The 14463-nt window shown below is 42.1% G+C and overlaps 1 protein-coding gene across 1 annotated transcript in view; it reads left to right on the forward strand.

The window, feature by feature from the left end:
* Positions 1–14463, forward strand: part of LOC131972011 (collagen alpha-1(XI) chain-like) — a 41875-nt gene that overhangs the window by 24683 nt on the left and 2729 nt on the right. Inside the window, exons 29-64 of the mRNA XM_059333727.1 lie at positions 116–277; positions 398–451; positions 539–592; positions 682–726; positions 1277–1330; positions 1459–1503; positions 1589–1642; positions 2553–2606; positions 2833–2886; positions 2993–3100; positions 3189–3278; positions 3394–3447; positions 3747–3854; positions 3973–4080; positions 4190–4243; positions 4345–4398; positions 5551–5658; positions 5776–5829; positions 5953–6006; positions 6094–6147; positions 6259–6312; positions 6427–6534; positions 6718–6771; positions 7400–7453; positions 7573–7626; positions 7815–7868; positions 7958–8065; positions 8152–8205; positions 8933–8986; positions 9071–9178; positions 10108–10161; positions 10238–10273; positions 10369–10422; positions 10950–11265; positions 11480–11592; positions 11745–11813. Of these exons, the coding sequence (XP_059189710.1) occupies positions 116–277; positions 398–451; positions 539–592; positions 682–726; positions 1277–1330; positions 1459–1503; positions 1589–1642; positions 2553–2606; positions 2833–2886; positions 2993–3100; positions 3189–3278; positions 3394–3447; positions 3747–3854; positions 3973–4080; positions 4190–4243; positions 4345–4398; positions 5551–5658; positions 5776–5829; positions 5953–6006; positions 6094–6147; positions 6259–6312; positions 6427–6534; positions 6718–6771; positions 7400–7453; positions 7573–7626; positions 7815–7868; positions 7958–8065; positions 8152–8205; positions 8933–8986; positions 9071–9178; positions 10108–10161; positions 10238–10273; positions 10369–10422; positions 10950–11265; positions 11480–11592; positions 11745–11813 (2766 nt within the window). The remainder of the gene's footprint in view (positions 1–115; positions 278–397; positions 452–538; positions 593–681; positions 727–1276; positions 1331–1458; positions 1504–1588; positions 1643–2552; positions 2607–2832; positions 2887–2992; positions 3101–3188; positions 3279–3393; positions 3448–3746; positions 3855–3972; positions 4081–4189; positions 4244–4344; positions 4399–5550; positions 5659–5775; positions 5830–5952; positions 6007–6093; positions 6148–6258; positions 6313–6426; positions 6535–6717; positions 6772–7399; positions 7454–7572; positions 7627–7814; positions 7869–7957; positions 8066–8151; positions 8206–8932; positions 8987–9070; positions 9179–10107; positions 10162–10237; positions 10274–10368; positions 10423–10949; positions 11266–11479; positions 11593–11744; positions 11814–14463) is intronic.

Below are 14463 nucleotides of genomic sequence, written 5' to 3' on the forward strand. Positions count from 1 at the left end.
ACAAATCATTTACAGAAAACATGCTATTTTACCACAACCATCTGTGGTTTTATGTTGTCCGATAAACTGGATTTTTTTCTGTCTTTCTGTCTCCTCCAAATTATTATGTCTGTAGGGAGAGGATGGTTTCCCAGGGTCCAAAGGGGAGATGGGAGCAAAGGGGGACCTTGGAGACAACGGAGCTCCAGGTGGTCGAGGAGAAGATGGGCCTGAGGGGCCCAAAGGACAATTGGGTCCTCAAGGAGAAGCTGGCTCTTCTGGTATTGCTGGAGAGAAGGTACAGAGTTAGCAAAATTGATAAAATAGCATTAAATATTTCCAAACTTGAATTAAAAGTTCTTAAACTTGTAGAAAAAACTTGTACAAGTTAAATTAAACCTTAAAGTCTCTTTTTCAGGGTAAACTGGGAGTTCCTGGGCTGCCAGGATATCCAGGGCGACAGGGGCCAAAGGTAAAATAATTAATGAGCGATTGATTAATCCAAAGAAGTTGCAGATCAAGTAGATATCATAAAGTGTGCCTTGTTCCTCTTCTTCAGGGTTCTGATGGATTTCCTGGTTCACTGGGAGATCCAGGAGAGAAAGGGAAGAAAGTGAGTAAAGGGTTTGAAATCATAATGTTGTATGTCTTGACATCAAACTTTTTTTTCATGAATGTCCCGTCTCTTGTGCTGTTACCCAGGGTCCCGCAGGACAACCAGGAGGCGCAGGCCAGAGGGGTCCAAATGTGAGTACTTTGTCTCAAAACATTCCCTGGTTCAGTAGGAAATTAATTGCACAGAAAGTGAGATATTTTTCAAAAAGCAGGCCACAAGTAACCATCATTTTACGTAAAGCCTGATAAAAAAACTTTCCTGTGCATGTATGCAATACATTGCTCCTACACTGCACTGGGAGATAAATTAATACATGTACAACAAGAAGTGCAGGATGGGGGCATTTGTAAATCTGAATTTTTGGGATATTGAGTTCCAGTATCAATAATATATCTCTGGAATTGCTGACTTCGCCTTTAAGATGTGATAATATGTCAGTGCTGTGTTTCTGATGCCCCCATGTGGCCAAAAAAATCAGTTATTGCAGTTTGAACAATTTATCTGTTTCTAAACGTTGTTGATGTTAGCCTTTCATCATGGTCACTGTGTTAACTGAAGCAGTGACTGAATGAATCCCAGAAGGTTCACTGTATACTGAGTCAGTAAAAGTTAAAGTTAAAGTTAAAAGTAAAAGTTCATGGACGTCCTGCGTTTGGTCTCACGCATTATTTTCTACAACAGGGTGCACGAGGAGGCAGAGGGGCTAAAGGGCCAACAGGGAAACCAGGAGAAAAGGTCAGCTGACTCACCTCTCAGCCAATTGAACACCCACTCTGTTATTGTTAATGGGTGAATACACTTACACGATGAGCTTTGCTTCACCAGCTTCTGTTTGTCATGACCACCATGTTCTTCTTCCCCAGGGCGCCTCAGGACATGACGGGCCCCCAGGGTCTCCTGGAGAGCGGGTGAGAAAAACACTGTTATAATGTAATATGAAATGATTCATCAGTTGGTGGATGGCCTGCTGTAATGGCTGGTTTTATTTTTTAGGGACCTCAAGGTCCGCAAGGAAGGAATGGAGAGCCAGGACCTAAAGGATCACTCGTGAGTTGTGACAAAACACGCACACACACACACACACACACACACACACACACACACACACACACACTAGTCAAAAATATTTATATGTAACTGCAAATCAAGAGAAATATTTACTCCACCACTTCACTTCACCCAGTCTTGTCATTTTTAAAATAGAATAGTACATTTGTACAACATACTGGCAAATAAACACCTGTTTTGTACATCAAAACAGGTGCATCTCTGGACAGTACCTTGTAGGTATTTCCAAAAATGCAGTACCTAGAATGGCCACTTGAGGCTGCCTCCATAAGTGAGTCAGTCCCCATCGACCCCTATTTTAAAATGTGCAACTTAGCAAAAATACACACTTTTACAGCCTGGTACAGAAAGCAGTTTTAGTCTCTGCAGCTAATTTTCCAAATACAAAAGTTCCAGTTACAGTGAACTGTCATTAATAACCTACAGTGGCCTGCGGGGGACCATTCCTGAAGTTTTATTTGAATATTTGAACGTGCAGTGAATAAAATGCTTAAGATAAGTTAGAACTTTATTTGTCCTGGAGGAAATTCTGGTTCCTGATTGCTCCAAAGTTACAAAAACAATTACAAAAACAATCACAATATGGTAAAATATAAGAAAAAACAAAGAACAAAATAAGTAACAATAACAATATATAATATAAATATAACAAACAATAAAAAAAAAAAAATAAGTGTCTAAGGAGTAAAGTGCAGATGACATGGCAGGATGTAGTAGACAGCTATATTGCACATGATAATTAACAAAATATAGTCTGTGGTGAAGGCCCATTTTTATCTCAAGCTCCCAAAAATTTTAATTTTAATTTCTCACCTTGGTCTTTTGCATTTCTGTGTTCTGTGTGCACGTATGCATGTGTGTGTGTGTGTGTGTGTGTGTGTGTTTGTAGGGTCCTGGCGGGAAAGACGGACTTCCAGGTCACCCAGGTCAAAGAGGAGAGCCGGTGAGTGAGATCAAATTTTATAAGAGTTCATTAGAGGACATCAGTTACTGCAGTTTGTCTTTGAAAAATAGTCCTTGTCACACACACACACACACACACACACACACACACACTCACTCACTCACTCACTCACTCACTCACTCACTCACTCACTCACTCACTCACTCACTCACTCAAGAATGTGTGTTTTCTGTATGTTTAATATCCATTCTTTCTGTAACTGCAGGGATTCCAAGGGAAAACAGGACCTCCAGGGCCCTCAGGTGTTGTGGGGCCACAGGTGAGCTCAGCTATGTGACTCCGTTTTGTTATGTAATATTCCTCCTGTCTTGTGCTTCATGTGTGTATTGGTGTAACCGACCCAATCACTTGTGTGTATTTTTCAGGGAAAATCAGGTGAATCGGGTCCAACAGGGGACAGAGGTCACCCAGGAGCACCAGGTGTACCTGGAGAGCATGGTTTACCTGGGGCTGCTGGGAAGGAAGGTGGAAAGGTGGGTGCACACAGTCACTCACTGATCGTCATCTAATAGAGTCATTGTTTAAGTTTTTATTGTACAATGTTTTTTGTGTTTGTCTCAGGGAGATCCAGGTTTGCCAGGAACATTTGGGAAGAATGGTCCTCCAGGACTGAAAGGGTTCAGAGGGAGCAGAGGAGCGCCTGGACTTATGGTAACACTCACAAAAACAAACACACACACACCAAACTCCATACAGATTACTTGCTTTATATGTATAATAAATGATACCCAGGCTACAGAGTACAAATTGTGTTTGATCTTTCCAGGGACCTCCTGGTCTAAAAGGAGGATCCGGACCTACTGGATCACCAGGAGGCATAGTGAGTTACACTCCATCTTGATTTCTGTTGGGGGATGCCTTCCAAATCTGTTTTTTGTTTGTGAAAGGAAAGCATATTTCTTCAGCTGCGTATGTTTTCAGAGCAATATTTTACCCAAGACCAACGAGAAGATCAATGGATTTCCACAGAACAAATTCACATAAATAATCAACATTTTGTGATGTTTTATAATTGAAAACAGTATTATCTGTAATGATTCCAGCTGTCTTTATGCAGACCTAATTTTCGTCTCAGTACTTTAAATTGCCAACATGTTCACCAACATGTTCTGTCTGTAGGGGTCAACAGGTGAAAGGGGCCCTCCAGGAACAGCAGGAGCCATTGGACAGCCTGGTCGGGGCGGAGCTATCGGAGGACCCGGACCAATGGGAGAGAAGGGCGAGCCTGTAATTACATCTCCTTTTTTTCTACCTTACTGTATTCAGTGGTTGTTTTTATGTGTTGCCTTTAGACTTCATCCATTTTTAGTCCCTGACACTCTTATTTTATGTGTTTGTGTTGCAGGGCGAGAAGGGTCCGATTGGACCAGCAGGCCAGGATGGAGAGCATGGACCTTTAGGGATGCTTGGGGCTACTGGCCCAGCAGGACCTCCTGGAGACGACGGGGATAAGGTGAACTGTGTGTTTCTGTGAGTCAAAGAGATAAAGAGCGAGTGTGTGGCTTGTACTGTGATGACAAATTTTGTGTCCTTTCTGTGTGTGTGTGTGTGTGTGTCCACAGGGGGAGCAGGGAGAACCCGGGCAGAAAGGCAGCAAGGGAGACAAAGGAGAAGCAGTAAGTTTGGAGCTGGAGATGTACATCAACGAGGACTGGACTCCAAAACCAGAGTAGATCTGATCGTGTCTGAATGTTTCTATTTCTCTTCCTCTCCACAGGGCCCCCAAGGCCCCACTGGCACTCAAGGTGTAGTGGGTCAGCCAGGACTTCCAGTGAGTCGACTCTTCTCTTTGTATTTTATTTATCCCTGAAAACTGAAAGATCTCAAATCGCACTGTAGCACAAATGTACAAGTTTGTAAATCCCACAGTAACAAGTTAGACGCTGTTCCCAACACTCACAGTCTGGCTTTTATAACTCTGGTTTATATATTTATGACGTATGTTGGACCAAAACATAATCATGAAAGGAATAATAACTTTGCTTTTGCAACTGTGCTTATTTACTTTCAGGTTTGTCCTTTAAATATGAAGCTATAGCCATGAGAACAACCTTTTATATTCTGCTTGCTAAATCTAAACTAGAATTAAAAGTTACGATCAGCAGCGTCCCAGTCATGGCTCTCCGCTCTGCAGTGTGATCGATCCCTAGCACTTTTTGCTGCAAGCCGTTTCTAAACTGTGTCAAGTTCAGCAGAGCAGATTGCACCAGACAGGAAATCCGACACAGTATCAATGTAATACACTTCCGCCTCCTTTCAAAATAAAACACAATACGCAGTTCATGTAGCTTAAAACTACTTCACATCAACATTATGTTATGACCGAGGCACCAGATCAGCAATCAATCAATCAATCAATCAATCAATCAATCAATCAATCAATCAATCAATCAAAGGATCTCAGAGGGTTGGCGACACAGACGACAAAAGACTGATTGTTGAAGTGGAACAGCATACAATCATTTATGACATAACACATTCTTTTTATAAGGATAGATGGTTTATACTTTATACACACAGTTTATCACGGGATCTTGCAGTCTCCCGTATGTCTCTGGATTATCGCGTGTTCTGGTTATCTCGCGTGTATACGGCTGGCTCGCTACACTGGCGTTACGCGCCCGGTGGGAATTGACGCTGGGCAGAGGACGGAGCAGAACCGCTGCGCTTACAACGCTAAGTATCGATACTTTGCGGCCATGAATCGATTTAATATTGGCACGCAAATTATCACGATACTATGCTCTATCGATTTTTTTCCCCCACCTCTACTAATAAGCTTAACCAAAAAGTCAACACAATTTTGGCCACCCTGCCTTACTGCCATTCCTATGAAATTATAATACCTCATAATTAAAACCTCTTGTTACGTTCTCTTTGATCACTTCATTCATAAAGATAATCACTCTCCTCTGTATTGCAGGGTATAGATGGACTGCGGGGGCCCCGGGGCCAGCAGGGCATGTATGGTCCGAAAGGAGATGAGGGACTCCGCGGCTTCAAGGGCTCCAGAGGACCAATAGGATTACAGGTGAAATTTGTACAACAGTCAGGGAGCGGATAACTGAAGAGATGACTTCTGAATAAATGAGGTGAACTTGGAGTTCTTAGCGTTAATCCTCTAATCCTGTGTGTGTTTTTTTCTCAGGGCATGCCCGGCCTTCCAGGAGAGAAGGGTGAGAGTGGACATGCGGGACTGATGGTGAGCTTTTGTTCTGTATATATAAAGATACTATAAAGATCCCTTATTTACATTTCATTTTTCCTTCACTCACACAAGTTACTAAACTCATTATGATTATTTCCCCCCAATACCTGGTTTTAGGGTCCACCTGGTCAACAAGGCCCCAATGGTCCTCAAGGACCTGTTGGGGGACTGGTAAGTCTCACACTTATCTTAATGCATCCTCATTTAGCCAGGCACTGAATTCTGGAGAGTCACTGTGATTCCTTCTGTATTGTGCAGGGTCCGACTGGTCGACTCGGGATGATAGGACAGCCAGGTGTTGTTGGAGAGAAGGTAAAGAAATGGATAGTTAGACTTTTATGTATGCATATTCTAAGATAATGTTCCTTTGCCATCAAATAGTCTCTTTCTGGATTTCTTACACTTAATTTCTTTCTCTCTCAGGGGGAGGATGGCGAGGCAGGTGACCCCGGAGCAGTTGGTTTCCCAGGAAGGACGGTAAGTTGGTTTGCTTAATCAAAAAAACATTTTTTGCCCATCTTTAACTTTTAGGTTTCTTTTGCTCTTCTCCTCTCAGCCCTTTTAAATGTTTCTTCTTCTTTGCTACTTCAGGGAGGAAAAGGAGACCATGGAGAGAAGGGAGATACAGGTCCTTCAGGAGCAGCTGGTCCTCCAGGAGCCAGGGGCGCCACAGGAGAGGATGGGGCCAAGGGCAACTCTGTGAGAGACATTCATACTAAAAATCATTCTTCAGTACTGTACTGGTGTATACTGTGCAATACACTGTAAATAAAACATATATAACCTAATCTATATGCTCTATCTGTATGCTTTATCTCTATGCTATATCTCTGTGCTATACAATATGATGCGAAAGCTGAAGGTCTCTCTGTCTCTTCTCAGGGTCCTCCAGGTCTCACTGGGGACATCGGACAGCAGGGAGAAGCTGGACCCAACGTGAGTGCTCATTCTATTCCTCTTCCTCTTTCACTTCACTCTCACTTCTTCCTCTTCTAGTTCTTCTTCAATTCCAGTTCCTTTTCAGTTATGGAAACACAATGTGAAATTGCCAGACCAAAGCTGAACAAAAAGATGTTTCTGGGATAAAACACGTGTTTTTCTTGGTTTTAAGTATGTCACTGTAATGTACATGTACATGTCTTTCTGACTTGTAATGTATTTAAATGAACGGTCAGTCAGATTAGTTCCACATGTACATGAGACTTTGAGTGTTTGGCTAAAGAATCTTGATTTTTCATGGAAAGTAATGTATGTAGTTGATTTTCTAAAGAGGATACTATGGTTTTGGAAGACTTATGGAAAAGCCATGGGAGCTAAGACACAGTACCCTTGAGACAGAAAGTTGTTTTTGTAAATGGGATCTTTTGAAATGATTTCACTTTTAATTAGTTTGGAACAAAACAAACACTTTACCAATCATCTGCTTTTGCTTTATGACTCTTCTTTAATATGTCTCACAATTGTGCACACCACTATAAATTCAGATCAGAATAGCCTTAAAGTTGCCATAAAGTGCCATTTTCTGGTACGAAATAAATTTAGTTTATTTTCCTGTCCTCATCAGGGTGTGGATGGTCTGCCCGGGACTAAAGGAGACACAGGAGACCCTGGAAAATCTGTAAGCTTCTTCCTTCTACATCATCATCACCAACCATGATGTTCTTTAATAAACGAAAGATGCTGTGATCATGCAATGCAATGCAGTGGACATGTTAAAATTGTCTTTATATTTTTCAGGGACCACCAGGAGCAGCAGGAGAACCTGGGCCATCTGGACCTCCTGGGCGAAGGGTATGTGTGTTTCTGTGTTCATTCAGAATCTTCATTTTCTATGACGTTGAAGGTATTTTTAGTAGTGCATTCTCACAGTGTGTGTGTGTGTGTGTGTGTGTGTGTGGTGTGTGTGTGTGTGTGTGTGTGCGCACCAGTACATCTGTGTGACAGATTCAGGTTAAAATGTTTTAAAATGTATTCTTCAGGGCCACTTAGGAAAACCAGGGAAGGATGGAAAGTCGGGCCTGAAAGGAACGAAGGTGAAATTTCAAACAACTCTTTGAATAACAATAACATATGAATGCTCACAGCTTCTTGAGGGTCACCCTGTTCTCTCTGTCTGTTGCAGGGTGCACCTGGTTTGGAGGGTCCCATAGGAAAGACAGGGCCCGTAGGTGCTCAGGGACACCCTGGCAAGTTCGGCCCCCAAGGTTTAAGAGGGATCCCCGGCCCTGCAGTAAGTCAGAGAGCAAAGAATAAAGCAGTGGAATGGAGCATAAATAAAAAAGATGGCGGTTAAATGTTTGTGTGTGTCTCTCTCAGGGGGAGCAGGGTTTAAATGGACCACCTGGCCAGACAGGACCCCCAGGTCCCATGGTAAGGCGACTTACCATAACATAATACAGGAAAAATACCATTTCAAATGACATCAACAGAAAAGAAAAGAAAATGTTTTAATGTTTTAAGGGTAGCAATGGTGAAAGAAGTACTCAGATCCTTTACTTGAGTAAAACTTGAAATACTATGGTCTAAAAATAATCAGTTAAAGTAGCAAAAAAAGAGTCATTATGAAGACAGGCTCATTTCAAATGGTTTTATTAATATATTATATATTACTACATTTTTATTGTTTATGAATACATGTAAGAGCATTTTAATGTTGTAGTTCATCAATATGGAGCAAATTTTAGTTACTTTGTATATTATTGGGTAGATTATTTGTAAACCACTACATCATATTACAAGCATATCATGTTTTTTACTTGGAAAAAATTAATCTAACTGTCAAGTTAATGTAGTGCAAAAAAGTACAATATTTGCAGCTGAGATATAGTGGAGTAGAAGTATAGATTAGCAGGAAATGGAAATACTCAACTAAAATACATAGGAGAAAATAGTGCTTGAGTAAATATACTTAGTTACATATCACCACTGAAGGACGGCATGATAAATACACTGATCACATCTTAAGCTGTTATAATAGAGGAAGTGTAGCAGGCGAGCCTTTACCTTGGGATATATTGTCAGAGTGATAAATGAATCAATTTTTCTAAGAACCTGCCGCATTTCATCGTTTGACCTCATTGTGACTTCATCTTCTCAGGGCCCACCGGGATTACCAGGACTAAAGGGAGACCATGGCAAGAAGGGAGACAAGGTGCGTTCATACTTCACACACGTAAACACTCACTCTGACATCGACCTGACTTTGACCGTGAGCTTGTTTGTGACATCTGTGCAGGGTCACGGTGGTCTGATAGGTCTGATAGGGCCACCAGGAGACGTTGGAGAGAAGGGGGACAGAGGACTGCCAGGAAACCAGGGACTGTCGGGTCCAAAAGGAGACGAGGTGCTGAAAATTTGCACAAACACAAACACACAAACCTGGATCAAGCAATCAGCCAGGCAGAGTAGGCAGCCTGTCTGCAGGTTATGTTAAGTATTTAACTGTATGCAAATTAAAAAACAAGGAGAAACAACTTAACGCAGCACTGGTTTATGGGCCTTAATTCTTGATGGATGCCGATGGATTCGTAATTCTCCAATTTAAGTTCAAAGTTATGAAAGTTAATGGTTAGCATGTTTAATGCCATGTAGCTGTTTCCAAACATAATGTTTCCTTGTTCTGAATTAGATGCATTCTGTTTTCATTTACGTTCTACACAAGTGTCCCAATTTTTGTTGTACTTGTGGTTGTAAATTCAGTATATTCCTACCAAACTCTGGCCACAAATATAATATCACAATCTATTTAACCACAATCCATGATCTAAATTTCTGTAGACTATAGCGATACTTAAATTGCTTTTGCATTTCTCAATTTGCACCATTAAATAAACAACATTGCATTAAAGATACTATATAGTTTTAAAATGGTATGTTGTATTGCTGATGTTGAGTTATTTTTTTAGCACAAGCTCCTCATTCGCCATGCTGTTACTCTTAACTCATATTGCATTGTTAATAGATCACCAAAGGAAGAGCCCTGTCAAGTTATTTGTCAAATCAGTCTATCCATCAAGTTTCACTCACTAGTTTGTTCAGCTAGTGGTGGATCCTGTAGTCAAAACATTTATATGACGTTTGTACGATTCCCCAGAAAAATAGATTGTTTAAACCTTCAAAAGTCAATCACAATTCATTATGATAAGATCACCCACCCCTAGTCTCATCCTATTAAAGAAGTTAACTTTAGTGAAGGTAGTAGATTTCTCTAAGTTCTCCAACACTCCAACAATTCATTTGTGACAGTTTTGTTTCTTTTGTGTGTAATATCAGGGTCCAGTTGGTCCTTCAGGTCCCCCCGGGCCCCCTGGTCCCACGGGTCTGTCTGTGAGTATACAAGATTAAAAAATAAACAACATCATCTGGATTACTATGTGTCGTTAACTCTTTACCTCTTTCCCAGGGTGCTATTGGTACAAAGGGCTCTAAAGGGAACCAGGTAACTGTGATGCTCATTGTTCCCTTGGGTTGAATTAGTCAGTTCTGTTACGTTGGAGCATCATACCTAAATGAGTCCCTTTTCTCTGCATTTAGGGTCCAATTGGTCCCAGAGGAGACAATGGACCTGCAGGACCTCCAGGACCACCAGTGAGTTTAGTGAAATTTAGTGCAGCTGACACCCACAAAAGTCTCATTACCTTAGAATTAACATAAAAAACATGTGTTTTCTGTGTTTCTTCCTCAACTTTTCCACCACCTGAATCTGCTCCCCATGTGTTTCTTTGCCTTCACCTTTCTCCTCATTTCCTCTCTTCTCTTCTCCTCTCCTCTTCTCTCCTCTTATTTCCTTTCCTCTACTCTTGTTTCCTCTCATCTCCTCATTTCCTTTCCTCCCCTCTTGTTCCCTCTTTCCTTCTCATTTCATTTCCTCTCCTCTTGTTTCCACTCCTCTCTTCTTCTTTCCTTTCCTCTCCTCTTCTTTCCTCTCCTCTCCTCATTTCCTTTCCTGTCCACTTGTTTCTCCTCTATCCCTTTGCCTCTCCTCTCCTCTCCTCTCCTCTTGTTTCCTCTCCTCCTTCCCTGTCCTCTCCTCTTCTCTCCTCTTGTTTCCTCTTCTCTCCTCTCCCCTTGTTTCCTCTTCTCTTGTTTCCTCTCCTCTTGTTTCCTCTCCTCAGGGAAAACCAGCAATTGGCATGTCCCCTCTGCCAGAGCGAGGACGGAGAAGGAGAACCAACAACTTGGTGGATGGTGCTGCACTTGAAGAGGCAGAGGAGGAGATAGACGGAGGAGAGGATGAGTGGATGCAGGGGGACCAGGCGGGGCAGGATGGTTGGATGAAGGAGAAGGAGGGCCAAGGCATGGAAGAAGTGTTTGCATCTCTGTCCTCTATGAAAGTAGAGGTGGAGGGTTTGCGAACACCAAAAGGGACGTACCTCAGCCCCGCCCGCACCTGCAAGGAGCTCTGGCTTCTCCAGCCAGACCTCCCAAATGGTATTTTTTCAGTTTGTGTCTCTGTCCTTTTTTTTCCTCACAGCGAACTGCCTGCATGTCTAAACTCATTTTATCAGTATTTTTTCTTGGCTGTCTCTGTGCCTGCTTCTCCATCTGATATCATCTGTGTGATTTTTCTCTTTTAGGTGTTTTTGTTGTTGACAGAGTTTTTCACCCCCCTGCCCTCCTCTCCTTTTTTTCTCTCTTTCTCCAGGTGATTACTGGATAGATCCCAACCAAGGTTGCCATAGAGACTCCTTCAAGGTGTTTTGTAATTTCACAGCACAGGGAGAGACGTGTCTGTACCCTGACAAGAAGTTCCAGTCAGTGAGTTCACATGCAGAAACACACAAATTACTATTCAAAGATTGTATGAGACTCAGCCAAAAGCTGAATAACTTCTCAGAAATATATTAAACATGATTGATTCAGTGAAATTGAAGCTGTTTTTTTTTTTGCCTTTGTTTCTTTGCCGCTAGGTGAAGTTAGCAGCCTGGAAAGGGGAAAAGTCTGGCACCTGGTACAGTAAATTCAGGAAAGGAAAACAGGTAGAGCATGATGGTTTTGCATGCTATGAATCTTTGATGGTCGTTTTTTATATCACTTAATTGAAAATTACTTTAAATGTTGTTGTTTTAAATTTGGTGCATTGATGGGGAAGGAGTGAAGTTGCCACCCCACCCACAAATAAAACCGGATGTGTTCAGAGATTTGCAGCTGATAAGCGTCCTTGCACAGCAAACAAGAAAGGGTTATAGTAACTAGTAGTTAGATGAGGGGCACAAATGACCCCTGAGTTATCAGGGAAAGTCAAATAAAACAAAGGGCTGGGAGTTTCCACTAGAACAAGCAACGTGTTATTTAAAGAGTGGAAACTAATGAAATTCTGCAGCCCAGATCTCTCCCAGGGCTTATGCCACTTCTGAGGAGCAAACAAAAATACTCTTGGGGAGTTTTTGAGAGGAGTTCTGAGTGAGGATGGCTGCAGGCGACGGGTAGATGATAAATATGTTGCTCCAGCAGAGGGACTGCTGTGGCCTGAAGGTAGACAGGTGCTGGTCCAGTCTGGGATTTATAAGCTTTAAAAATCTTTTAAACATTAAGTCAGGGGCTGCAGTCCTCATAAAGAACACTGAAACAGAGGGTGACAGCAAAACTAACAGCCATGGTGATGTTTATTATGATAGAAGGGGTTGTCAAAACTGATAATTGGCATTAAACCTGATATGACCCACCATTGTGCAAGTGTAGAAGCAGCTTCAAAGCACCTTTTCATGAGGGGTAGACTTTATTTTGGAAAATGCAGGTAATATCAACACACTGAGTTATAGCTAGTGATCATCATTAAAAAGGTAACAAACTTATCACACCCTGTTGCTGTAATTGTTAATTCCTCTAATTGTTTCCTAGCCTGGAAACCAGACAAATCTGCAGGTTTTTAAGGACCGAGCACTGAAGGTGCGAGGACCCTATTGTACTTGGTCCGTTTATTAGGGCCCGAGCAGGCAACGACCTGCGAGGTCCCTATTGTATTTCGAATGATTCTTTATTTTTATTCTTTGTCCCAAATGATCGCATTTTTCACTGCCTGAACATACCACAAAACTCATGAAACTTTAAATATAAGTCACACCTGGCGAAAATTTTATAATCTATTGTCATCCTGAAGTTCGACCACTAGGTGGCGCTATAATAAAGGAAAGTGCGTTTTGGCTAATAACTCCCACATACTTTATCGCCACGCCCATTTTCGCCTCCCGTTTTTTTTCCCGGCAAATTCGCGAAATGTCGCAAACCTACTTTTTCAAACTCCTCCTAGGCAATTTCATCGTTATGCACTAAACTTTGCACACAGCATCTATGGACGGAAGTATTTTATATCTCCACATCAGTTGGTCAGATTAACACCAAACTTGGTGTACTTGTCAATGCCCTCCTGAGGATAACCCTTGAAGGTTTTATTGATCGGCCCCTAGGTGGCGCTCTGGCGGCAGTTTAATTTAATAAGTGCCACTGTGCCCAGACCATAAGACTTAAGGCAATGAAATTCATAGGGGTGGTATAGACTGGCCCCTGTAACGCACACACCCCAACGGCAGCATGCCCCGACACGCGTGTACTGTGAGGGCCCGTTCAGTACTGCTTGCAGTCCTAGTTATTATTTTTCTGGCAAATGAATCGCTTATTTGGGGCCTTTAACATATTCCAAAACTCACCATTTTTGGAATATAAATCGATCTCCCGTGAAATTTACGTATTCTAGTATTCGCTGGAATGGGCGTGGCAAAATGACTCACTAGCGCCCCCTAAATTTCATTTTCTCACACAGGTTTGTCGTAGACATACGAAATTTGGTACATACGTGTATCATGGGAAGACGCACCAAAAAGTCTGCAGAAGCCATTCCTAAAACGTACAGGAAGTCGGCCATCTTGGATCGAATATGGCATTTTCGCCATTTCCACGCCGCATACTTTAACGAACTCCTCCTACAGATTTAACCCAATTGACTTCAAACTTGGTCAGTACCATCACAAGGCCTTTGGGATCAAAAGTTATCAAAAGCTTTACCGACGTGGCATGGCCGCAAAATATGGCGTCTCGCCATAAAACATGAGATCGTTATAACTTTTCCATTCTTTGTCTGATCTGATCCAAACTTCTCATGCTTCATCAGAGTCCAGCCCTTAACACTTCTAAATAACAATATTTCATAAAGCCCCACCCCTTATGCTTTATCCACGCCCCCTTTCATAAAATGACCATGTTGCATACTTTACATAGCTCCTCCAACAGATTTAATCCCATTGACTTCAAACTTGGTGAGTACCATCACAAGGCTTTGGGGAACACAACTTATCAAGACCTTTACTGACATTCACAATATGTGGGCGTGGCATGGCGGCAAAATATGGCGTCTCGCCAGAAAACACAAGACTGGATAACTTGACCATACATTGTCCAATCTGTCCCAAATTTCACACACGTGATGAGGGTCCAGCCCTGAACACACCCACGTGTCAATATTGACACACAGTCATAGCGCCCCCCACTGGCAAAAGCAAGTAGCATGTTTTACACCTACCGAGCACAGTGGTAGGAGACACCCCATTTGAGACGCATAGGGACTGAGCCCACAGCGTAGTTTTCGTTTGTTTTTTTGCTCTGGCAAAATGGTCCCCCACCCATTTGAATAAA

The sequence above is a fragment of the Centropristis striata genome, chromosome 1 (genome assembly GCF_030273125.1).
Source record: "Centropristis striata isolate RG_2023a ecotype Rhode Island chromosome 1, C.striata_1.0, whole genome shotgun sequence".
Classification (NCBI taxonomy): Eukaryota; Metazoa; Chordata; class Actinopteri; order Perciformes; family Serranidae; genus Centropristis; species Centropristis striata.